At 36.9% G+C, this 27,506-nt stretch overlaps 1 protein-coding gene across 1 annotated transcript in view; it reads left to right on the top strand.

Moving 5' to 3' along the window:
- The window catches only part of nipbla (NIPBL cohesin loading factor a), an 86,695-nt gene that overhangs the window by 15,906 nt on the left and 43,283 nt on the right, over nucleotides 1-27,506 (top strand). The window contains exons 2-4 of the mRNA XM_088912253.1: nucleotides 22,029-22,174; nucleotides 25,982-26,147; nucleotides 26,989-27,119. Of these exons, the coding sequence (XP_088768379.1) occupies nucleotides 22,111-22,174; nucleotides 25,982-26,147; nucleotides 26,989-27,119 (361 nt within the window). The 5' untranslated portion in view covers nucleotides 22,029-22,110. The remainder of the gene's footprint in view (nucleotides 1-22,028; nucleotides 22,175-25,981; nucleotides 26,148-26,988; nucleotides 27,120-27,506) is intronic.

The raw sequence follows: 27,506 nt of genomic DNA, 5'->3' as shown, positions 1-27,506 counted from the left end.
ATCTTTATTTATATATAGTTACTCTTTTCAGAGCTGATTTCAGAGCAGCGTGATCTTTTTTATAATGTGATACAAAATTCTACACAGTATTCTAAATTAGGTCTTACTTGTGCATTATACAGTTTTACCATTACATCCCTAAATTGACAGCTCCACACTTTTAACCACACATGCTCACATTCTGTTTGCCCTTTTCTGGCTTGCTCACTCTGTGTAGAAGATATGCATGGTGTGCCAACCCTTTCAAGCTGTTAAGCTTAAAAATAATAGAAGCGTCTCAAAATCATTGTTTTGCTGGATATCTGTATTCTCGCATTTGGCATTCCTAAAAACCTTTTTTTCTTCGGTTGTAAACATCCAGCCCTGCGCTGTAACAAAACTAGACCCTTCTTTAACACCAGCTCTGACTTGAGATTGCCAGACTTCTACAGTTCCATTGATCATTGCAGCCAGAATTTGTATCTTCTGGTTTTTATTTGGTTTGCCACTCGCTTGGTTTGTGCTTTTTAGCAGTGCTAGTTTAGTGAATACTTCAAAGAAAGCTCAGATGTCATTGATCCAGTTTGGCGGACATTTATTCAGCGCAAGCTTTTAGTCTGTTCTCAGGAAAGAGTCCACAGTCATAAGTGAGAGCTGAAATTAGGAGTCATGGTGTTTGCTTTTGTCCAGTTATTTTCTGAAATCTGAAATGGCAAAACAATGATTTTTACTTGTCCAGACTACAGTTTATATTAATTCACTCATTCATTCTTTACTTTTGGTCAGACAACTGGTCTCATTGTTAATGACCTTCTGTTTTTAAAAAAGTAGTTTTTACCTGCGCAAAATGTTTTAATATGCCCCAATTATTTCTTTACACCCCATTCCTTGGGTTACATCTCTCTACTCAGGTGTACAGCACGTACACAAGTTTTACACAGAAAGCCATCTTTCCCAGCATCTCTGTGCCAGAATACCTTTGCGTCTTATGTAACTTATCCAGGTGGGCCTGAACATCAGTGGTGGTGGAGGGGAGTCCCCATAACCTGTAAAGTACTTTGAATGGAATGGCCAGAGAAGTGCTGTATTAATATTATTTTCTTAAAAATAACTTCTAAAATAACTATACACATCTGTTTTAACAATATACATTGTCCTACTAGTGGATGAGGAGAACATGGAATATTAACTTTTTGTGTGATATCCAAGTGCACGGGGAGATTTTATTAATCACGTAACTTGTTATAAAGCTGCAAGGAGCTAATACTGTAATGATGCTCACATGACATTACATTGTACGTTTTTTTTATTACACTGAGGTTGTGGTTCGTCCTGATTTCCCCTTAATGTAGCGTGTCTTGAACATTAACATGCATGCAGCCCAAATCATAGCATTGCCCCAGAACCCCAAAATCTTCAAATTTAATGCTGCGTACAGAAAAAGTGAGACATAAGCAGCTGTTTAAAAAGCTCTGTAATGTTGCAAAATCTCTATTGCATGGCTTGATAAAGGATAAAGAAAAATGTAGGATATTCATGATATTAAAGAAAGCGTAAGGTATATTTAGCTCTGGAATCCACAAAGTCTTTTTTTGTGTTGCACTGGGTAGTACAACGGTTGTACTAGATTGTCACCAGTTGGAAGTGTCCCATGCTTTGTGTGTTGCTCTTACCTGTTAGGATGGTGGTGTGTATCCCTTCTTTATTGAGTTGCCCATTTTGTAAAAAGCACCCACAATGGCCAGGAGTTAATGGGAAGTTTAAGACTGTTGCAAAATTGTTCAGTGAATTTCTCTCCTTCCTAGTGCAAGTCTTAAATTAATCCTTAGTCAGATTTACTTTTTAAAAACATTTGGAAAATGAAACATAGGCGCTTGGTGGACTGTTCTAGTTGACAGGATATTGGCTGTTCACTGGGATCCGTTGTGTCCAAATGTTTCCTAATTTGTTACTGCTGAAGTACTTACAATAGTGATTCTTCATGCTTAGTAGGCGTTAAGTGGCGTTATATCCGATCCTACTGGATTTTCATTGTACCTTGCTTGTGTTGTATTGGTGAATGGCATTCCAGGGGCAGAGCAGAATGAGAGATGCCTTTATGCTCTGTTCAGAGATTTCAAAAATACGCTGTTCTAAAGGTAACCAGTGTTTTCTCTTTTGCTGTCTTCTGTTATACCCTGTTATTTGTAGCTTTCATGGTCTCCATTTGCAGAATAAAAAACATACATATAACACTAGGTTCAGGGCTGTTATGAGGCTTATGTTTTAATGTGTTCGGTTTCTCCATAGAACAAACATCATTAGTAAAGCTGTTTTTGTTAAAAACATTAAATATAGCAGTCCTCCCTGTGAGAAATGTTTGGTTTATGCAGATTTATAATTAACAACGTTCTATTTAATAAATTGATACTTTTGTTTCAGGGCTGTTCTCTGGTTGTGTGGTTTCTGGTGTTGTTATATTGGTTATATTTAAGAACTTTATTGTTGATCTTTCATTAAGGCATTCAGTTTTGGGGTTTTTCTATTGCGTATAGCTAAATGTATTAAAAATTAAAAGAAAATCCCGCTTTTGTATGTGTTAAGAGTTTGAGTAGACTTGAAGCATTTAATAAGTGGGATCAAGAGTTATGCTAATGATATATACTGAGGTAGCATCTGGTTTTCAGTGTCATTTTTGTGTCAAAATGTGCATTATGCCTATAAATATGCATCTATCACATTGCTAGACTTTATGCGGTATATATAAATTCTGGAAAATCTGTGAAAACAGTTACATTTATTGTGCATGTTCTATCTCATAAACTGAGCATTGTCATTTTTTGTAGTTGTTTGATGGAAGTTTGTTTATAAATAAGACTGCTGTCTTTATGGAGCTGGGGATTTGATATATGAAGGAAATAAGATATCTAGCACAGTATGTCTGTGGAGGTCAAACACATTAGCAGAAACACTTCACAGTATCCATTGTCAGAAATTGCTGAGCTCTATGGTCAATCCTGTAGGAAATAAAACCAAAGTAAAAAATTCTACTTCCATACATAAGTATTTCTTTGTTTAGGGATTCAGATGGTCGCTTATTTATAGACTGCTCAATTCAGCAGTCAAGTAGTAATTGCCTTTTTTCTATTTAATACTCGATTCTAAATGGAAGATTTAAGTGAAATCCTTAAGTGGGTTATGCCATTCTCTTTATCGCTGGGAAGACTGAGTCATGCAGACAAATGCTTTGAAGTACATTTGAGCACTCATCTGCAAAGCGTGCATGTGAGCATATTTAAATTTCCTGGATGTTTCTGCCTTCAGTGTTCTGTGAACATTTAAATTTCTTTTGGTTTTCAGGCTGTGTACATAAGTCAACAAGAAGTAAATAAAAAGAGCTGTGTTTTGACAGGACACAGAAGGTAATACCCATAATGTAGGTTGACAGGATTCAAGGATTTACTGTGATGTACCTTATTTAATTGATGCTAACATCTTCTATTGGGGTGTACTGGCCATAACATAAGTTAAGTGTAACCTGTCAAATTTAGCGACATTTTATCAATTAAAAATTAAGACTACACCATGATTCACCAACTTAGAATAAGGAGGAATAAGCAGGAATAAGGAGATCTTTATCAGTGGTGCTTTCGGCCATCCTCATTGCCTGTGGTGAGAGGTCACAGGTCCGGGGATGCCACTAAATATGAAAAAAGAAGGACACCTGTGTTTAGCCAAAGCACCAGGTTTGGATCTTATAGAAAACTGAAAGAGGCATAGAAATGTTGAGATGTGTTGGTACCTCCTATGAGCCGTTAACACTTTTAACAATCAATCAGGAGTTGACGTTATTTTGTGTCCCTTTGCATTTGTGGTGATGGAGAAGATGGTCAAAAGGCCCTATCCTTTTGGATATTAATTTTATGCAGCTTTCCTTAAGAACTTAATAGAAGAAAGGTTTCAAAAGAGAGGAGGCCATTGGGCCTGTCAAGCCCATTTGGCAGTAGTTTATCTGAGGTTCCAGCCTTTTCTTAAATACAGCCAGGGAATAGTTTCGCCAAAATGGTGGGGTAGGTTGTTTCAGACTCCCTCAGACTTTTAACCATGAATGCATGGAAGTGGAGACTGGGCTGTTTGCTCCTTGGAGTCTGAAATGGGAATCCCTGACATCGTTTTAGGTTTTTTTTCTTTGATCCATTTTCTTTTATACTGGCATTTCAGTTTAGCAGACTCTTTAAGTACATTTGAACATGAGGTGTCCTGTCCTGGGTGGTGATGAGAGGAATGGGTATTGGGATTTCCACTTGTTGAATTGTGGTTGGTTTTTCTTGCTGTACACTGTGGGTATATATATATAAAACCATTTGGTTTGTCCACCAGCACAGGAACATGGTGTTTTGTTCTCTGCACTAGTATGTTTTTTTACCCATTGTTCACGTGATTGAGATAGTTGAGGAGCTGTAACACCCAGCCAGGCTGCCTGATGACTTTTTGGAGGTGAAGAGCTGGCATGGATAGTTTAGTTTGCAAGTATGTGTGATCTCAGCCCCATTGAGCATGTCAGGACTGCTCTTGAAACAAGTGTATCATCTCCTGCACCTTAATGAAGCCATTGTGCTTCTGCTCACTGACCTGAGTTTGTCACTGTCATGTGAGTGTGTCGTCGCCTCATGTTTGTCCTGAGCCATACTAAGGAGTATTTGCTATTTAATAGTCTTAAATAAAATCTCCTTTTTCAAAACGTAGCTTTAGACACTGTGCTTCTGAACTTGGTTCTTTAATTTTAGAGCATCAGTATCAATTTGGAAATAAAAATATAGTGTTATTTCTCTTGTATTAAGGTCACTCTTTAATTTTCATCTGTTAATTGGCATTGTAGTGATCTACCCTTGATTTTTTGGCTCGTAGAACCTGTTGCTAGTAAGGAACCTGTATAATTAGCCTGTCACATGGAATGAGTTTAATCTCAGGTTCTTTTTTATTGTTAGGTGCCTACATTCAGTTGATCAAGAACCTAAAATTTTTCTTGATGATTCTTCAAAAATCTTTACGTTTTTTTGTAATCACTCTGTCAATCAACTGTGCTGTCTTAATTCAGTGTTTCATAATGGAATTCTTTAAGCTGCTGCTGAAAATGCTCAAAACGATGGCGACAATGTGCACCTTCAGAAGTATTGTCCAGCAGATGGAGTCAGACAGCTGGCTGCAGCACAGAACATTGCTGGCTGGGTGAAAGATAGGAAGTTTGATAAAGTGTACGTTTTATATGGTTTTAAAGCTTGTTTTGCTGTTTGAGGCTATAGATAATACCATATGTGTTACATGCTGAGGTTTGTTATTGATTCCATTGAAAAGTGTATTGAGCAGTGTTTGGCCTTAAATTCTAGTATTTTCAAAGCTGTTGACGACCTATTTGAAATAGCTGCAGGATCAAGAAAATCCCTCATTTAAGATTTGGTGTGCAGGTCAGATACCAAACAAGGCCACATATTTAAACTCGGTGATAAACCCATTTTTTTGCTGGGGTGAGGGGAGTAATACATGTCATTTTGAGGATCTGAGGGTAGATCTTCTGTAGCAGTGATGCAGAGCCCAGCGTTTTATTGTGTGGCACCGTGTTTTCAAATTGTCCTTTTCTCACTTGGCATTTTTAAGTGCTTTGTCTTTCTGAAGTAGAATGTCCCTTTCAGATTGCATGCGTTTGCTCATAATTTATTTTTCTGTATTTTGACAGCCTGATTTTATGACCCCAAAAAGACTTAAGGATGAAAGTATTGAGATAGCCATGTGCTTTGATGGCTGAAAGTGCCTTTAGGACACTGTTGAATTGTCTTTTTGGTGGGTCTATAGAGGATCTGTAATAAAATAGTTTATATTTTGTATGTTGTCCAGTAATACTGTGTAGTTGGTCTAAACCAAGAGAAACTATTAATCTAATAGACTTTTAGATACGTCAAGAGTTCTAGGATTCTGCATCATTTTTACAATTGCAATTAACCTGAAATCTGCTGTGATCGATTAATAATTCTATCAAGCTCTTGTTTTTTTGCATTTCTACAAACAGGTTAAAACTGGTAAAAAAAAAAGTTAACTGGTAGCATATTTTAACAGTCCGTTACTGAATTGTGCAGATATGCCAAACAGAAGTATTTAAAATATTGTTTAGATCAGTACTGTAATGTTCTTATTAGAAATATATTTTAAATGCTGTGACAGTATTAGTAGGGAAAAGGATATGAAAAATTTGCACTGTTCAGAAGAAATGTCTTAGAACACAGAGGCAGAAAACTGATGTTGAAGCATTTGTCGTGAAAGATGCTTAGTCACTAACTTATATGTAATGCAGAGGTTTTCTGAGTTTGACTAATTTATTTGATCACATGTGAATTCTTCATTAATTCTTCCATGAATCCTAGAGGGTCTGATAAAACTAAAAACTGTGTAGTGCTTTGCTGTTGGGCTGCAGAGGTATTGTTAATGTCTTGGTTGTTGTTGATTTTGAAATTTGAAACGTTTGTAACTGGTGTTCTGTCTCTGCCAGGTAAAACACTGTGGAGACCAAACTGGTATACTGTGGATTTTTTGTAGTTAAGAGTCTTCACCAGATAGACCAGATCAGATGTTTCAGGTAGGCAGATAATTTTCCATAATCATTTGGGGAATGTCTTTGAGTTTTATAATTAAAGATATTTTACCAGATCACAGATACACTGGTAATTTTACAGTGAAACAGAACAGATATTCTCAATTGCTGCAGTTATCTTATACATTAGTCTAAATGCAGGTTGTTTTTTCATGAATCTTTGTGACCTTACCCTGTGCCATTTGTTCATAACAGACTTAGAGGTGTTCTCAGAGGTGGCAGAGTAAAACATCTCTTTCTTTCAGGGTGAATACAGTATTTGAACTAAGCACATGAACTGATATGCTTGCTGTGTAGTTTTTTGTGTAATGTTTTAGGCCTGGAAAAGTTCAGTCTTATGCCCAGGTCTGTTTTAAAATTCATGCTTTATGCAGCTACCAGCCAGGAATTCCTAGAGCCATGTTGTCTAAATATGTAGTCATAAATCATTCCTGAAATCAACTATTTTGCCTTTAGTAGCAGAATGAATTGTCTGTGTGAGGTTTTTCTGGGGAGTCAAAGACAGGCTGGCTAGGTTCACTGTGCCTCTAAACTGTCCTGGTGTGTGCCCGGCCTTAAGCATAGTGCTTCTTGAGCTCAGGGAAATGTGCCTTCCTTTGGGGTGTCTTGATTTATGTTCGTAGTTTTAAGTGTTTGTACCAAGTAATCCTTGATTTTAACCATCTAAATGCTTAATTTGATGTGTTTCTGATTTTGATGAAAGCTTTTCAAGGGGCAGGCAGAAAATTCTTCTTTGTATTGGTAGGTTTTGATTAGCAGCCTGAAAAAAGTCTGCGACTGGAGAGCAGTGTGGAAATGGGTTAACTAGTAGCAGGGACAAAGCAGTTGCCACTGGAGGGAAGCCTCATTCAGACCAGACAAACCTAGGGAGTACTAGTTTCAGGGATTGTTTCCATGCCTCCTGTTGGTCAGGCTGCCTTGTAAAATGTTTAAGCTGCTGAGAGGAAGCCTACACACATGCACACACAAAAGAGCATAGCTCTTAGTGTTTTTGTGCAGTGTTGTCATTGCTGTCCATTTTCAATAAGACTCTAGTGGATGAACAATTAGTGTGAAATACACATATTACTATAATAATCTGGATTTATGAATGACATTTAGGTAATGTTGCTAACAGTCATTAGAAGGGTTGGATTGCCTCTAGAAAACGTACCGCGGTATACCGCGAACTATTTTGCATCTTTATATATGGAAACTCTCTCATAGTTTGATTTCATGATTACTAAAGCATATTGAGTTGTATACAAAATAAAGTTATATGAATTGTTGTTTTATTGGAACCAAAGAACTAGAAATAACACTGAACAGTGTAACAGAACAATTGAGCAAGATGCAGATTTTTGTCAATCATTAAATTATTAAATCTTTTTTCACAATGGTATTGGAGGTTAATTGTGCTTAGCAAGATAATGTAAAATTCAAAATTTGACATGTCCTTGTAAGTTAACATTTTTTCTTTACAATGAGTAAAGTTGACAACCTTACACAACCTTAAGAAACATGTTTAGCACGTTCAATTGCCTTTGGCCATTTCATCTAAAACTTCAAAGAATCCTCAATACTTGCTTAAAACATTGCAGAGACAAGACATTCTATATTGACTGAAACAGCTTAAGACAATCTTACTTGCAAAATTGAAAAAAATCAAAGCAAGTCAAATGGTAGTAATGGAATTAAAAACAATAGTAAATAACCCTTAATATTACAACAGCTAACCCCATGGATTTGTAGAGCAGTATTTGATGATGGGTTTCTGATTCTCCATAAAATATATGGATACTTCTAGAAATTCGAATTGCCTTAGCAAGACAGCTCTAAGGAATAACCATATGTTTTTCAGGAGAAATAAGAAAAATAATCCCGGTGTTATCAAATACCTTGCCCCGCACCTCTAATCATTAGTGGTAAATACTTCATTTAGACTCTTTAAGGTGTTCCTGTGCCTATAGTGCACATAATATCAAAGTGAAATTCAGTCAAATTGAAAAACCGATATGAATCACTGCTTGCATTGTGGTGGGCTAAGCTACGGTCTGTTCAAATATTGGTAACAAATTATTTTGAAAAGGGACTGCTATGAGTCAGCCAGAAGTTATAGGTGCCTTGTTTTGCCAGCATTATAAGTAATGTTTCAGATTTGTAAATAAGATAGTTACGGAATTGAATTAAATGAATTACTTTGCTTATCAGGACTTATGAGACTGGTGTTATTCTGTTCATAATTAGTTTGTTTGTCATGGTTCTCTTTATTATGCTAAGGTATTCAGAGTTTGAATTGACAATGTTTTTTTAAAACGATATTTGTATATATTATTAACGGGTTCGGAATAGTCATCCGTCCACCAGCCAGACACAGGTTAATTTGGTCTGTTGACTAAATTTCACTTCTAATTGTACTTGTCTAGTCTCAGAGACTTTTTAACTTGTGTAAGCTAGATGGTATTTAATGTAAACACACTAGTCAATCAAGCTGCTATGTCTTCTAAGAGGCTGCCTTGTGCCAGCGGACTTGAGTAGGTCTTGTTGCACAGGGTAAGAGTCCCCGCCAGCTCTCAGTCTCTGGACTCAGGAGTTTGAGTCCAGGGTGGACACAAGGTGGAAGCACTCACTGCACAGGAGAACTCAGCAGAGTGGTTGCAGAGTTCTGTGTGCAGTTCAGTCGGCAGCCTAAAAGTAACTACAGCTGTGGGATGTAATCATGGGTGTTTAGTTTCTTTCAGAAACTTTTATAATTAAATAGAAGTGTTACACCATTGATCTTCCTCGTATTTTACTGAAGGCTTAGTAATTAACTTTTTTTTCATTTTTGATGTTTAAATTGACAAAATTTGTTAAATATTACCTTGAACGGGCTTATTTAGTTAAAACGATTTAACAAAGGCTAACCAAATTAAAGTGTCTTTTTGCTGGCTTATCTTATAGACGGTGGTGCAATCATACTGTATGTGTATAATTATACTATGTGCCATTGAGAATGTTTCAGGACCCCTTCAGCTGTGATGTTTCCCTTTTCAATGTTGTGTTAAACTGTGGGGAATGGCGTGCTGTAATTCAGGAAAGTAAAGTATACTGGGATCATTAACCATGCCTCTTTCACGGTACACTTCAGTAGTACGTGACAGCTCTGCTCTGTGCTGTTTTTCACACTGATATCAGTTCCTGTCTGTCATAGATGCCTTTTTGTGTACTCGGGTATTTTTCAACCTAGTGACTGACCACAGGTTCCCCGTGATGGAAAGCTATCCAACCTGAGGTCGTGCAGATCGGCTTGATGTGGGTTTATGAAACATTAGAAAGCTTTGTGCACTTTACAGCTAGGACCTACAGCATTATCAGGGTGGGTGATAAGTATATGCATACCTTACCTGCCAGTAGTGGCCTTCTCTTTGACTGAAGATGAAATGTATTAGGGGTACATAGTACAGAAACATATGCTGTCAGTTCTGTTAAGAGCTTAAAAAAGCCCTGAAACAGCAGAATAGAATGAATTGTGTTACTCCTGAGCCCATTTAGGAGAATAAGGCAAATGTTGCATAACCATTAGTGATCCCATCAGTGTGCTTTGATGGATGTATGGCTTTGTTCTGTTAAGGATGGGACCTCTATCATAGGTCCTCATTGCCTCTTTTTAGCTGGGCGCCCTGCTCATTTGGTCACATGTCGCTGCCTAATTGTCCTTGCGTTATGGAAAGGAGAGAAATGGACATTCTCAATCCTTTGCACATGCACATTGAAACACATTGGGTGGCATTCCTTGCTCTGTTCTACATGGCACAATTGCATTTTCCTGGGATGGGGTGGATGGGCTCTGTTTCAGGCCGCGAGCGCAGCTCACGGAAGGCTGAGATGACTGCTGAGACCATAGCTGATTATTTTTAAAAAACAAGCGCGCAAGAAGGTTGAACCACTACACTGCATCAGCTTATTAAGATGTGCGTACAAAATGCAGTAGAAGCAGCACAAAACAGCAGATGAAAATAAACACAGGAGCTATAAGAGGGGGAGGCCAGGCAGCCAGCTTACATGTGAGGGGGGAAAAAAAAAGATGGCGTGAGCTCTTTCGAGCACACAGACAGAAATTGTGGGGTTCAGTGGTGGTGGACTAGGAGTGAGAGCACAGAGCGGTGAAGGACATGTGAAGTGTGGGGTACACAAGAGCCCTTAGAGCGCCGAGGCACAGTCATCCAGCAGAAACACTCAGTGGCTGGCCTGGGGCCTGCAGAGGGCAGCTCATCGCACACATTTCCAGAGTGAGGCACTCAGAAATGACCTGGAAGAACTGATGCTGGAGAATCAAGTGACTAGCTTCCTGCGCTCCTGCATATGTCCTTTTTATGAACATTTTTCTTCTAGATCCTTAGACTGGCTGATGTTATTATTTTTTCTATTTTTAATAAATTATAAATTTAATCTGAGGTACAAAAGAATCAGAGTTTTTTTCTTGCATTTTGTTTCATTCTGCTGTTAGAATGTTCATAGCGGCTGTGGGCTGTTACCTAGCTTCAGATGTTCTTTGGTATATCCTGGACCTGCTGCATTACTTGTTCAGATTTAAAATACAGTAAATCCTCGATTTAACGGACAAAATTCTACGGTTCATATGTCGGTACTTCCGCGTCATAGTCTGGTTGATATGTCGGTATGTATGGACTTCTGTGAACGCAACGCGTATCTAGTACATAGTTTGTTCCATCACTAATTAAATTTGGGTTTGCTGTGTTATAAATATTTTTTTAATTAATACACCATGGACAAAAAAAAAGGAAAAGGACAAACCTGAGTGTAAAACAAAAGTTAGAATTGGTTGAAAAATGAGAATGGAGAGTATCCGTCGCACGTGTTTGTGTGAAGAATTTGGCAGATATTTGCAAAGCAAAAGAGAAGTTAAAAATGTGTTTTAATGTGTGATGCGGATGGTCCAAATAAGCCAGGAAACCATGAAAATGGCACTGGAATCTTCACTGGGAGATGCCGTGTTGAAATGGCATGTGCGGTGTAGTGTGCGAGGGGTCGAGTTGAAATCTGCAGCAAACAAGCTAGCAAATGACATGAAAATCGATTTCAAAGAGATTTCTAATGCAAGATATGTAATGTATATAGCAAAATTTGTCGTTTTTCACACGAATATGGGTGGCGTTGTGCTTCAGAATATATAATTTGTTATTTAACGGACTTTTGATTTCATTCAGGCGCTGTTTTACTGACATTTTGATTGAACGGACATCTGGCAATATTGGACATCCCTCCCGCCAATTAGTCTGTTAATATCGACAAAATACTGTAATGGTTTTTTAGTATTCTAAAGATGCATTATGATCTGTGCTGTTTATGTATTGGACATTGGCCAGCATGACAAATTATTGATTTTAACAAAATATTGATTATGTAATGTAAGTTCTTAAGAACATGGTTGTAAAGATAGAGATATATATACACACTTCAGTATTAACCACCTTCATTTACTTACAGTTTTGAGGAGTAACTGTGCATTAGTGCAAGTAAGTGAAAATGTATGCGAATGAGTGGTTTTATCTTGCTTTGTTCATGTTAGTGCTGTATATTTTTTAATGTACTTAACATAAACAGTGGTGTGTACAACTATGTGGAGTATTCAAATCTAAATCAGAATTGTTTTCCCTAGGTTAGTTTGTAAATCTAAACCCAGTCTTGAGAAAAAACGGAAAGATTTATTTTTAAATGTTTCAGTTGCACATTCTGCAAGTTGTTGTTGAAATACTTGTGAACCATCAACCTTATTGTTTTAAAACCATTTACACACCTCAAGAGGAATGTTTATGTCCTTTTAATGCCCTACACCACATATAACCACAGGAATGTTGGGGATTTTACTGGAACTCCAGAAGCAAACTTATTGGAATTGCACATCATTGGTTACTTCTGAGGTCAATGTTCATGCAATTCTGTGATTAGTCACTTTTTATGTGTTAATTAAAATAACGTGGACATGTTCTGTACTGGTAAATTTCAACCTTTTTTCTCCCAAGGTCAAACCAAAAATTGCATTTTTTGTTGAAAGTTCATCTGTCATATTTTGAAGTGTACTTCAAATTCTTAGTGTACTTAGTTTTTGGTGCAGGCTGTGTTTTAAATTGATTTATTTTAACCTTTGTTACAGAAAAATCTGTCCACATCAGTGAGGTCAACCTAGATGCTTGTACCGAGTGTTTTAAATGTTTTTCTTGGAGTTCAACAGTTCTACAGTTCAGTTACTGTTCACTTATAACATGTCAACATGTTGTTACTGCAAAGAACAATGCTATGTGTTTTCACAGGAGTGTTTTTAAAACCAATGTGATGCATTTCAAAAACTATACTTGGCTAAAAGTTTAGTGAAACGTGCACAGTATTTCCTTATTGAAAGGAAAATACCTGATGAGGTTAACTATATGTTGAACATGAATTCAAACGGACTTCACAGTTTCATTCTACCGGATCTCCCATGAAACGTCCCCTGCTGTACTTTGATTTATTCCTCTAACTGCGATGGCTTCTTGTTGGCTTTATGCAAATGCTTTTTTAAAAAACTCAATCCGTTGCAGGCATGAATAGGAATGGGTTGACCACTGGAGGGTGCAAAAGCACTCAAATATTAGAAGGTACAAGAAAGACGTACGATGATCAATTGATAATTTCTTGCTCAAGTTCAGTATTGGCAGTAGAATAGCGGTAGTCTTGGAATATCATGTTCTCAAGGCTGTCCGTTAAAAGTGTTTTTCTCTAGCTTTACTCCGCACTTGACCTTTTCACCCTTTTCTTGTTGTGCTCCTCACTGTATTGGTTTGAGTACATATATACATGTGTTTTTTGGTTGAATGTCTTGGAGTTAACCGTTTAAAATGGTGCCCTTTGTACCAAAGCTCGTAGGCATTCCTAAGATAATTGTCATGTGTTTAGTATTGCTTTAATAATGAGGATAGAGGCAACACCTTTTTAATTCTATTGAATGAATAATGTATGAATAAGGTAGTAAATATAACTTGAAGTGTGTAGAAACTTGCCAATTTAGGATGGGAAGGCCTGATCCAAGGGCAGATCCAGCGGAGATGCCAAGATTAACACAGGGTAGTCGAGAGGGCTACACAAGCTTGATCTATCTGGGTGTGTGTATTTTTTTGTGCCACAGCGCTCACTGGTGGCCAGGTGCTCGCATATGAGCCTGACATTGACAGCAGCCAGTCAGGAGAGATGAATGGAAGCTTCTTGTATTCTTCCAGGGTCACTGGCCCATGCTCTTCTTTAAACCAATCGAGCATACCATGCAGCAGATATTTTTTTTCAGGGAAAGATACCTCAAAATGTTAGTGTGTGGTGGTGCACAGATACACTTATAATAAATTCAACATTTTAAATGTTCTTACAGAAGCTCAGAGGTTGAAACTTGATCAGGAAGTTGAATGCTAAGCATTGTGTTGGGAAGTTCTCAGTGTATTTGACTTTACATGGAATGCCACTATTCAGTGATTTGTTGTGTATTTGGATATTATTACGTATTTAGTCTGTATATGTAGGACAAGAGTGTCAACTGTAGCACTCCATAATTGGAGCAAATAATATTTCTGGTCACATAGTGCAAGGATTTGTGAAGTAGTAAGAAATGTGATGAGTGCCTAATGGCAGGTATAGCAGTTTTTTTTTACACCTGCTATAGGGCCATCTCATACATATGTGCTTTCTGCTTTGGAAAGTAATTTGAATCCTCTTCCCAATAAACTAGTTCTAAGCCAGCAAGCATGGAGAGAAACAGTGTGTTTTGCACTGTTTAGCAAGCCTTTCAGTTGCCTGAGAACAGTAGGAGGCATGCCTCTGTTCCTTGTGCACTAAGAAAAAGATCCCAATGCCAAGATCTCTATTTATATTCTGGCAGTGCTTTCTTTACCACGCCCATCTCAGTAGTATGTTGTGATCACTCATAGCCTTCCATGATGTCTGAGCTTATTTTTAGTTGCTTTGGAGTCTCATAGAATTAAACCAAAACATACTGGATCTGCAGGATTTTTATCCTTTTTTCATAAAAGGAATGGACAGCCCATCCCATTGGGATTAATTCAGGTTTACTCTGTATTTACCTGTGATTTGAGTCTTCTGTTTGTACAAAACAGCAATAACTCCTGATTTTGCAAAGGCACGTCCCTGGAGGCTGTCTTAAGGACTGTGCATTGGTGCTATAGAAGGTCAAAAGTGACATGGGAAAGAGATCCGATAACACATTGGTGCGTGGATCAAATTGTGATGCCGGCATTTTATGACTTGTTACGCACTTGTGTTTTATCGTCTGATTGACTGTATAACTTAGTCAGGAGAGTGAAGATGAGCCATATTTCATTTACAGCCTGAACACGGTACTTTAGACAGAATTGAATTCAGGATTCTTTGTCACGCAAAATCACTGGTTTAGAATTACAGTATTTATATAACATGGATTTCATTTTATAGATTAGACTATTGGGATTCCTGTTTTATTTTTCTGTCATAATCATTTTTGATAGGCTTCCTCAAATGTCTGCAGAATTAAACAAGCTTCATCAGTCAAGATGCTTAGTTTCTAATTTATAAAGTAGTAAACGGGACCTTGTTTTCAGGTTCTTTTAGGATAATTTTTATGAGTTTTAAAGTCAAATATCTTGAAATGATGAAAACTTTAATGTACAAATAAATTTGTGCCCTTTTTTGCTTAATGTAGCAGTTGAGTAAAATCAACTTAGTAGCACTTGAGTAAAGTTTTATTTTCAGTATGTATAAAAACACTTTCTTGTTGATTTTTAAAATTCAGTAAGGCCTTTACCCATTCAATGAAAGTAATTTTAGATGTTTCTCATTTCAAACATTGTATACTAACCTGCAGCCTACACGATCTGTCCTGATGACAGCCTGTCCTGTTTATGTATGTATATAAAAATGTTTACTTTATTTCTGGTCAGGTTTTAGGAGCTCATTAGAAATTTAACTGTCGCAATGCTCAATCTGTTTTCTGACCTCTGTTTTAGATCCTTGTGCTACAAGGATAAACTCCACTGGTTTTTGGAGCCTGTGATGGGTTCAGGTTTTTAAAACCTGCCTTCACTAATGATTGCAGTTCATGAGGTTTCCGTGCTTTTATTTTTCTTTCTTTGATAAGTAAATTTTATAATTTGCTTTCTTCATGGTGGCCATGTTGTTTCTTTCTTTAATAATAAACTCCTTAATTTCATCTCAAAGCTTTTTACAGTGAGTGTAAAACATCTTCCTCCTGCAAAGACTCAATGCACTGGCGATAGCAAGAGGATATGTGTGATTCATGTTGGTTTTTTCTAGCGACCTAAAGACTTTTTGTACAGTATTGAGGAGTCCTCACTGGATACTTCCTCTCAATCCTTAAGCTTCAAACCAATTTGGCACACAGTAGGTGTTAGTGAACATATGCTAATATTGATGTAAAAAGTACTGAACCAGAGTTCTGCTGTCCAGTCACACTATGTCTCCCATTGTATTTTCTGACCACCTGTGTAATGCTTTTTTAAACAACCAATCTGTGGTCTGAATGCAGTCCATGCAGTTATTTGAAATGGCATGTTCAAGAATGTGTAAATAAAAGGAACAACTTTTTAGTGTGTATTTCATAAATGCTGTCAGTGCTATATTTTCTCTTTAAAGACTTGTGTGTGTATTTAGAAGATACCAGAGTACACCAGAGTTTTAATGAATGTTTTTAGGGTTTCTTTTTTCAGTGTGGTGTTATACCATTGGTTATGCTGTTGTTTACTGTGCTGTAAATTGTTCTTAATGTTTTCTTAGGAAGAATAAGATCTAAAATAGTCTGCATAGATCTAGCATAGCCTGCCTCAGTACACAAAAAGAACATTGATCCCTGAGAAAGAAAACCTTATATGAAAACATGTGGTTTGCCCACCCCTGAGAAGGCTTCAGCTTTTTTTAATAGTTACTAGGTATTTTCTGGATGTTCCCTGGAGGGACAAATGATGGTGTCTCATGTTTCACTGAAGGTTCTGTAATCAGTGGACAGGAAGGTTTCCCTCTCCACAGTGGATGCAGAAAAAGAGCTGGCAGGCAGCCCTGAAGTATTTATATCTTTACTGAAGGCAAATCTACACGCGATTGTACTTGGTTTCTTTAAAAGAATGAGTTGGGCATATTCAAAGCATTATTGAAAGACATTGGTCCTTCACTCTCCCTTATTTGTTTTTACTGAAGTACAGAAGTGGTGTCCAGCATCAGAATGTACAGACAGGTCAGGTACAGGAAGAGGCAGTACTATCCATTTCTTTTTTTCCAATCCAAGCACCTTTGTAGATTTTGAATCTACTTTTGTCGTTTCCCACTGGCAGATTGAAAATTAATCTGCTCCCTCCATTTTGATAGCGCATGGGAGTGTGAGGCATGTTGGAATGCTAACAAACGTTACATTTCACTGTGCACAGTCCATTTGGGATTTTTAACATGACACTGGCATGCAAGCTATTTTTTTCAACCTAAACTTCTATTGGTCATTCTGGGGACTTTTACTACAGATTCAGTGAAGTCTTGCACATGTGATCCATTCTGGTTTCTGCTGTATGTCATTTACTCTGCTTTTCCATAATATTTCAAATATCTGTATGTATATTTCCCCCTCGTGTAGGGGGCAGTGGGGTCCAGTGTTAATCCATTATATAACCAGAGCTTGGGTTAGCGTTAAGGAGAGTGCATATGAAAAATAGTGCATGATTCCAACCATTGTCAGAAAAAGCCTTTTTGAATGGGTGCATAATCCTTTATTTCATTTTTTAAATGTGCTGGCTCTGCTGTTAACTGTGTTTAGCTTGGTATAGTGCCAAGGAGTGAGTTTTGTTATCTTTGACAGTGTCAAGGGTTATAAAACAGCAGTCGGGGAGCAAATTCACATTTAAGCTAATCATTGTATTTGTGGCTTTTGTGATTGGGTCATTAAAAATAAAATGACAAAAATTCAATGCACATATGCAGAATAAGATGCTCAATTTTTCTGATCAAATTTTTGGTGATGTTTAGTGTTAATACTATTGTAGTAGTACACAATTTGTTCCGTAGCCAGTATGATCAGTAGTATACTGTGGGCTTTCAAAGACTTGGGAATATTTGCATTACAGCCGCTTACATAATTATAGTACGTTATTTCCAGAGTTAGTATTGTAACTTATAAGTATTATTTATAAAAGGTTTTACTTAAGTGAACTATTTGTTTTCTAGATGACTAAAATGATGAGCAGTCCTGCAAAACACAAGTGAGGACTAAGCGAGCAACACAGAACTCTGAAATCAGTAATCTGCAGCACTTTTTCATATGGCTTATTCCCGGAGTTTTACTGCCTGAATGAAATATCTGCTTGTGACACCATGGAAAATTAGTTGATTTGATTGATGCCCCAGAAAAGGAGCATGAAGGCATCTGTCCAGGTCTCCTGAAATTCAGTTTCAGGCTGCTGTTCCCAGAAAAGTGTCATTGTGTTCCTTGCTCTAAGAGGTAGTGTGCAGCATACTCGCCTGTTTTATCAAGGGTGCCAGCGTTCAACATAGCTCTATAATAATTAGGGCAGACATATGTCCAGAATCAATAAAATGCTACTAAATAGGCACAAATGTTTTACAATACTTAGTGCTTGTTTGTACTTTATTGCTTAATAGAACAGGTTTCCACATTATACATTTAGTACTACAGCGTAATAAGCTGCCTGTGGTCACCTGTAAAGTACTACTTGGGAGGCATAGGAGACATACAGGCAGTGTAACTGTCTATTAATGAGAAAAAATCAATGACAGAAAGCCTTTTATATCTGGTTTAAAATGCAGATGTGAACTAGACATTTTTTTCCAAAAATAACTAGCTCCCTTCTGTTTCCTTCTCACTTTCTTCAAACATGAAGTCTTTTCTTTGATGTGAAAACTTCCGAAATGGTACTGGTCCCAGAAAGCTTGATTAGAGTGTGCGGTGTGAAATACTGACCAGCTTTGCTTCCTTGTTCTTAAAGACACTTTCATGTGTTCCTGGAAAATGAAGAAAAGGGGTTGTGCTAGGTGACTTTCTCTCCCTAAGACTCTGTTGTTAAGAGCACAAAATCAAATGCAAAGATGGTTATTTTATCTAAGGAGCATGCAGAGGTGAATTCCATGCTGTGCATCATCTTCAGGTTTATGGGAGAATTGGGGAAGGAACGAGTGCTTGCTTGTCAGTGATCTTCCTTCCTGTAAGAGCATATTGTACTTAGCAATGCGAGGGCAGTGTTGGGTCAATGCAGAACCAAAGTTCTGATGCATTAATCCTCATTGGGACACATTGTACATAATTGCACTTCATGTATAGTTGTTACTGAAGCAGGATTACTTTAGATTGTGCACCTGCTGAAGCTGAGTTTTGTTTTTGTATTCTCTATAGATTTACACAAGTGTTCAATCTCTGTCTTATTGCAGCCATTCTGTACATCACATGCTGACTTGGTTAGTCATATACAGTCTTTACAAAAAGAAAATCTGTCCAGTGGAATATTTCTTTCTTTAGATTCACGGAATTTGTGAATAACGTATTTTTCTCTTTCGTTTTATTGCATTAATCAGTGGAATTCTTCATTCCAAGCGACCTTACAAGCTATCTTCTGATAATGTCTGTTCCTGACAATAAAAGCTGAAAGCTGAAACCAAATCCTCCCCATTCAGTTATTTTGTAACTGTCAAAACATCTTACCTCCGTTAGCAGCTTCTATTTTGTCATCTTGAATTGATTTAGATGCTATATTATCTTTGTAATCTTCCCCACCAGTGCACCTTTTTATAGGAAAAACCAGTGGTCAGATAGAAGCCGCTGGCTGTAGCTGCAAATGAAATGTGCTTCTTCTCTTACTGGGTTTTCTTACTCGTGCTTGTGTGTGCCTTCAGGCTCAGAAATCAAGGAGGAGTGTACAAGGAGGGTGCATTGCAACTTTTCCATATAGGCCAGAACAACAAATGTAGCACTCCAAGCAATGTGATATTTTTACAAAAGCTTTAACAATCAGGGTTTCTTAACAGTGCGTAAAGAGAATACGGTTGTGCTGGTGCACCACCTGGGACAGTCTCAAGGCATACCGCTGGGTCTCTGCTTCAGGTAATGCCTGTGCATGCTGCTTTCACATGCAACATGGACATTGGGGATCATTTTTACTCCACAGGTGTAATAATACAGTGTCATTTTACTGCTGCTTTACTTTTGAGTACAGATAAATTATCTGCCATTGTAACGAAGACGAAGCCTGGAGTCCAATATATTGGTATGTTGAGTTGGCTTAGTGATCGAGTTTGGCAGCTTGTAACTAAAGTCAACAGTAACAGCTGGTTTATGGTCTTTTTAAATTAGAACTGAAATAATGGACTTCCTTTTCTTCACTACATTTAAAAAGCTTTGGAAGCTTTGTTTGGCAAAATGCATCATATTGATTTGACACCTTTTTTAAATCATCGGTGTATTTAAAAATATGAGCTAGCATTTAGTCATGAAATAGCTGTTACTAAAGTAAATTTGTTTTGGATGTGCTTTTCAGGCAGGAATTCCAGCAGTACCAGATCACATCTGCTAATAAATATATCCCCTGTGGCTTATAAAGAGAATGCCATTAATTTTTTTGATGAATCACTGTTTAAAGAGGAGGTATTTAAAAAGCTCCAGCTGTTAATCCTTCTACAAACAGAAAGAGGAAGTATTAACTCTCCATGGTTTGTGATATCAATGAGACTTTTTGGGGATTTTCTGCAATAAAATAAAATTGTTACCCATAACATGTACATTATACTATTGCATTTACCTTTAATTACAGTATATTCTGGTGCCTGTAGATCAGCCACTTACTGTCATTTTTTACTTTAGATTGTTTTACTGTCTGGATGTACTAAACTGGCTTTTCTTTATGAGAACTGTTCAGAACAGTCGTACATGGGTTTTCAAACTCAATTTGGCTAACTTGAATATCACTGGATTACAATGCCTTTGCTCCCACACCTTTTTATTTCATATTTGACTGAATAATTTCTTAATTCAATAAACCCTCAGATTAACTTGGGTTTTGATAGATAAAATCTGCTAAAGGGCAATGTTTTTGTAAAATAAAATACCGGAGTTCCTATCAATAACAGGAAATGTACAAATAATGAATCAATGCAAAAATACACTAAAATTGAGGAATATCAGTGGTGCCCTATAGGGGAAGATCAGTTGCTTACAGTAGGTGATTGGGTTTCATATGCTTTCACGCATTTTGTACAGAATGTTTATGACATGAAATAAAAAGCTTGTATATTTGTGAACAAGGTGCAGGAACACTCTCCGTTGGCCGTATTGATGGCAACAGTTGAAGTTAAAGGCAAACATAGTATATATACTATTTTCTTAAGTAATAGTGTTTACGGGCTGAAAAAATTTAGTTTGTGATTTAATGGACATTCTGTAATAACCGCCTTCCTCTAATTAGCTCACAAAACCAATGTTTCAATGTAATTTAATTACACTCACATTTGAAAAAAAACATACACGTGGTGTTTTAATTTAGACTATTGAGGGAACATATAAGATTCCCCCTTTACAATTGTTTATCTTCATCACATGGTTTATGAGCTGTAGGCTCTTTCACAGTGTTTTTTTTTTGATGAATGGGAGAAATCTTTTAACTTCACAGCTTTTAAAATAAGCTTGAAATACTATGACTCAGAAATCATTCTAGAGACTGCTGCTCATTAAAGTGGAAACTGAGGTCTTTTCCTGCATTACATTTACTGTTATTCTAACTATAAGGACATTGACTGATCATCCTTTCTGTACCTGTCCTTGCACATGTAATACTCTTGCTTCAGTGACGTGCCTTCTGTGTCTTGATTGTTCAGTGATGATTGATGTTTTGTGAATGTGAAGTGAAATGTGACATGCTTGCCTGTACAGTGCAGATGTCATTTGGGCCTCAAGGGAGGTCACTGTGGTACAGAAATGAGTTCACACCTGTGGAAGGGGCTGTTTTTCTGATACTTTGCTTAGCCACCTGTCTTCTGTAGTTTTGCAAAACAATTTCTGTACTTCCTGTACAGTTCTGTGCTTTATACAACATTTCAGGCAATAAGTGTTTAAAAATGTGCAAATTTTTGTCCTTGAAATTTGAGAACAGCACGTAACAGAATAGGGAAAAGGTACAGGGGCTGTTTTGATGTTGTCCCACGTTAGAACCACAACACGCAGTTTCCGAACAGATAGCTTTTCAGATCTGGAAAGGCTTCAAAAGTCATTTCAGGTCTGCTGTTCTGTGGGTTTGTCAGCTGCGTTAAGCATTGCACGGTTAAAAAATTGTTATGGTTTAATAGGTTTATTTTGAATTAACACCTCCTTTCACATGGGATCTTGAGATGGGTATGCTAATCGGCTTTTGTTTCTGTTCATTTTCAGCGTTTGGGAGATGTGAAGTAAGGTTAGACGACACCGAAACTGAGCAATCTGTGCATTGACACGATCACCCCACAACTTCAGGATGAATGGGGATATGCCTCATGTTCCCATCACCACTCTTGCTGGGATTGCTAGCCTCACAGACTGTAAGTATACCTGCTGTAAGAGAATGCCTGCTATGCTCACCAGCACACAGTTTGGAATGGGTCATTTCAGTAGGTTAGCACTGTATATATGTAAACACAGCCAGTCATTTATACACTGCACCCACTCACATACACACACACAGGGGCACGAGAGATTACTCTTAAGGGTCTTTGCCAAGGACGAAATACTGGATAAAATACTTGGATTTACAGGATACAAGGAGTGTTTTTTTCACTTGGCTATCTTGGTGAAAGCTGGAGATATTTTGGAAGCATCCCACTGGATTTGTATTGACTGTGATGGGCAGCGCTGGAACTGGAAGAAAAAGCAAAACATTGGATTACAACAGTTTTCACATGGGGCAGTTTGTGGATTAAACTCTGAGGATGAATTGATCAACTTTTTTATTTTTTAATGGGATCACATTTGGAGAAGAAAGGATTTTGTTTGGAAAGACCATACAGAATACACAGAAGCCTATTACCTGAAACTGGATACCGCAATAAAGGAACCATGCAAAAACATCTCCAAAGAAAAGAATGCTGCATGTTTTGTCTTCAGCTATGAAACATCATTTGACCACAGTTCACTGTACCTTTACTATCAGCTTTGCTGTCCCCTGCTATGGTTGACATAAGCGCTAGCATCAGAAGGGTGATCAATTTGTTATTCACTTAGTGTATTTTAGATTTTACTTAAGTATTTTTAGGCTTGTTTAACCCATAGGTATTACATTCCATTTTGTAGAGAATAACACACCACAATTAGAATTTTGTGAGTGCCTTAAACATGTGCTTGAAGTTCAGTTGAAAGATAAAGGTATGATATATCCATAGTAGACAACAGTACTTGTGTTTAAATTTTGGAATATGTAGTGTTGTTTAGTTTCAGGTTTGGCTGTTAGCCCTAAATCTTTATTTGTGCAAAGTTTTAGAAATATATACTGTTTGGAAAGAAAATGTAGTGTCACATTGAAAAAATGTTTATTCTTGTATTTATCAAGTTGAGGGAGTATTGAAATTATATTCTTTCATTTTTGACAAATTAGGTGTTTATCTTAAATTAGTCAAAAATGCAAAGTATTTGTGTTTTTGTATTCATAAAGAAACATGGACACCAGTATTTATAGTGTAGAATTCATACAGGTAAGTACAACTAAAGGTAAAAAACATTGAACAATAAATCTTTTTATAGATTCCTTAATTGTGAAGTACTTTGTTCTTGTAAGGATGCCTTCTATCAAAAAATATTTTTTATATTGATCATTTTTATATTGGGATATTTAAGAGAATTTTTAAAAGAAAATTTAATGTCAAACTAGAAAATGTACATGTGTATGTTAAAATAGTTAAGTTAATGAGTTTAGATTTGTTACTGCAGACAGAATGTTAATTTTAAAACTGAACCCACATTAACAGGTGACTTGACAATGCTGTATATGTACATTCCATTTATTGTTCTGTCATAGGAATATACATACACATGTTTTTGGTCAGACACTTTATTCTGGTTACAGCTTATTACCAAAGTCTGTTTTGTTTCATTTCTGTACAGCAATAGAAATAATAAAGAGCAGTTCTATTTCTCAGCCACATTTTTCAGTACCATGTAGTAACATATATGATTTATAAGGAACTGATTGATGAGTCAAGATAGTATGGCACACCCTATTTCAGCTACTACAGTTGTTTCTACCTTATCCGGTGCAGCACTGAAGGCTTAAGCTTTAGTAAATATATCTGGTATTTGATGCTTAACAGAACATTATTGTATGAATGAAATAATATCATGCATGTTTTCTCTTGTTTTAATAAAGGGTGTAGCAGTAAAAAATAAGTAGTAATACATTATGGTAAACCTTCCCTGCACTCCGTTGAACACAGTATTCACAACTGCAATGTTGTAACAATAAGGATAATGTAAAACAGACTAGTGGAACAAACATAATTAATAGTTCTTCCATCTGTCATTTTTGCATGTGGTCAGACAAATGGTCTCTTAGAAACCTTTTTAGCACACATTCCGTTATTCACATTAGAATGAGCGTATTCTTTGTGGCACACAGTTACTAGACTGTGTACATTATACATTCAGAACGGTAGAGTCCTGGGATTTGCTCACTCTTATCAGTCTTTGGGCTAATATTTACATCACATCGTGAGACTCCCAGCACTCCGGTGTTGTAGTTTATACTAGTTTCTGCACTGCAAGACGTAAATGTGGGGATAGAAAGATGCTCAGAACGAGAGGTTGAATGTTGGTTGTTCCAGCAATTGGTGCAATTTCTTTCATATTAGAATACTGTTACTTTGATATTTGTAATGTAGTAAAATTTGCAGGAGTAGCTTTATATAACCACGATTTTCACAATCCCATGTTGAACTTCACTTAATTAATTAATATTGTCTGTTAATGAGGTTTGACAAGGTAATAAGTAATTAAATAGCTTATTTTATAAGCTATTTACCTTCTCTTTCACCACTTAAGTAAAGTAGATGACAAAGGAAGATTAAAGTAATTTATCATTTGCATATAGTGCAGGTCAGTGGAGTTATTTATTGTTCAAATCTGTAGTTAGTAAATGTAGTAGTTTTTGTTGTATACTATTATTCAAGACCTTAAATGCCTACACACCTTTCCTCAATGTTAAACTAAAAACAAAACGTCTAAGGCGTTGCTGATTGTTCATTTTAATTTTTTTTGGGTCATTGTGCATGAAGTTCTAGTGCATCGGAATGATGGTTATGATAGTGGTTTCAATAACTACATTTATTGGTCAAAGCATTTGTACTCAGTGAGATACACACTCATACTCTCTATATTAAAAGATTTGGTATAGGGTAGCAACAGAGGTGCTGTACCCATTAAGCAGGGTACTTCAGTAAAATGCCCAGTTGTATAAATGAATGCAAGCAGTTGCTTTGGATAACAGTGACAGTCAAACAGTCTTTTTGTGACCCTGTGTTACTAAACAAGAAGTTCCAGTTTGAATTCAGGATGATATGGATATCAATGCAATGAACTGACCTATGAGTCCAGAACTGTACCTCAGGACAAGCACTCTGTGCGAAGTAGGAATCTAAAGGATCAGTGTTAGTATTTTCACAGTCTCTGCCCTTGAGATCGATGTGGACCGATGACGCATGTCTACTTAAACAGTTATCAGAATAGGTTCATATTTGATATGATCCTTTTTTAAAGAAATCTTTGCTGTATGAATGATCTTCAAGTAGAAAGTACAGAGGAGCCTTAGTACCACACATCTACATAAGTGAGTTGTACAGGTATTGCTCCTGTTAAGAAACGTAATAGGGAAGTAAACTTCACCAACATGAATGAATATATCAAACTGTATTGAAGTCGATGCTTTTTTTAAACTTTCTCCTGGCTTGAATACAAAAACTCTGTATTGTATACAAAAACTCTTACTGATGTGTAGTTTATAGACGAGTAAGAGCCACAAGTTCACTTGACTGTCACATTAGAATGCAGAATGTTGGTTTAATTTTATACTTTGTAAACAGTTTATTACCTGAATAGTAGGAATGTGAGTGGCTGACTGAACCTTGTCTAGGTTTTTGTAAAGCAGCTATTCAGACTTGAGAAGAAGCTTGTAGCTTTTATGATTTTAGTCACTGATTTTATGGTTGAACAATTTATTGCATTTAGAAATATAAACCTGATTAAAGGCATTTAGTGTCATCTTCTCTATTGACTTAAAGTTCTGTTAATGTTACTGCTTATTGAAACCTACCAATGTTTTTTTTTTTTACTAATACCAATCTTTCTTCTTTTTTCTTATTCAGTATTAAACCAGCTTCCTCTCCCATCCCCTCTCCCTGCCACCACCACTAAAAGCCTGCTGTACAATGGGAGGATTGCAGAAGAAGTCAACTGCCTTCTGGCTTGTCGGGACGAGAACCTGGTGTCACAGCTTGCGCACAGCCTCAACCAGGTTTCCACAGATCACATGTACGCAAGCAAGACTTTACCTCTTTGTCCTTACTAGACCTGTGCTGCTTTTCGCAAGGCATTCAGATATCACCGGCTGCTATTGTGAAGACACCCGTACATAACAAAAAAACCTGCTGGCCTTAAACATGCAGTCCATTTTTCTGATTTATACTCTTCGTTTTGTGCACTGAATTTGCTGTAATGAACAATAGCATTGGGATTAACCTCTTTAGGGGCAGTGGTGACACTTCAGCTGTGAAGAAGTTTTCCCTGCCAGCCACACATTGTGAGCCTTTGAGGTCAGGTATTATACGAAGCAGTAAAACGGTTGCTGTGTAATGCCGTCAGAACTTGTATTCATCTTTGTGGCTTTTCTTTAAGAATTAACCATATGAATAGATGTATCAGTGAGATTGTCGTGAAGAGAATTATGTCTAATCACTTGACTTTAAGTTTTTGGTGACTATATTTAGCTAATATATCTTGATATATTTTAGTAATTTCTGTACTTTTTATTTCCCCAATGCTAAATTTTTAAGGTGTCATATCACTCTTAACAGTAATTTACAGGATCGGGATTATTTTCCATTATTAGGACCTGATGCACAGAAATCACTTGGATCACTACAAAAACGCCAAGTGTTCTGAAATAATTTAACATTGAAATCTTGATGTAAGTGGCTTTCTCGGAAAATGCTGTGAGGTACTTGAAATTTCAATCTTGTTTCTGGGCAGTGAAAACGTCACAATCTTGTAAGGTCAATACAAAAATGTAATGGAATTTCTAAAGGCTGTTGGCTTGACTCAAGAACTATACGTATATGTGAACAACAATGCTAACAAAGTTTAATCCTTGCAGAGAACTGAAGGACAACCTTGGCAGCGATGATCCAGAGGGGGATATTCCAGTGCTGCTGCAGACCGTCCTGACCAGGAACCCCAATGTTTTCAGGGAGAAAAGTATGCAGAATCGATATGGGGTTCAGGGCGGTAAGGAGGACATGTGGAAACATTGCTGCTAAAACACTTCAGCGGTGCACAAAAATATATTTAGCTTCAGAGTGTTTCCTTCATGAAGCTAAAAAAAACATTTGGCTGTGTCAGAAACTTTTGTCTGAAGTTTAAGTGGCAGTAGTAGAAGTATTACTCAACTGTTCCTTTTTAAATCTTACTGCCTGAAGGCATAGTTGTATCAAAAATAGAAGTGCTTCTTCATCAGTGTTCTGAATGATGCTAAAGATAAGCAAGAAGCATTAATAAGAATAGCGTGTCTTAAAGTTGTTTTTTTGGCATTTTCATTGCTTTCCTTTTTTTTGAAGTATTGTCCTGTTTGAGATAAACATCACCTTGGTTTAACCTTTCAGTGCTTGTAGAGCA

The sequence above is a fragment of the Atractosteus spatula genome, chromosome 3 (assembly GCF_055471065.1).
Source record: "Atractosteus spatula isolate fAtrSpa1 chromosome 3, fAtrSpa1.hap1, whole genome shotgun sequence".
Taxonomy (NCBI): Eukaryota; Metazoa; Chordata; class Actinopteri; order Semionotiformes; family Lepisosteidae; genus Atractosteus; species Atractosteus spatula.
This window is presented reverse-complemented; position numbering and strand designations above follow the sequence as displayed.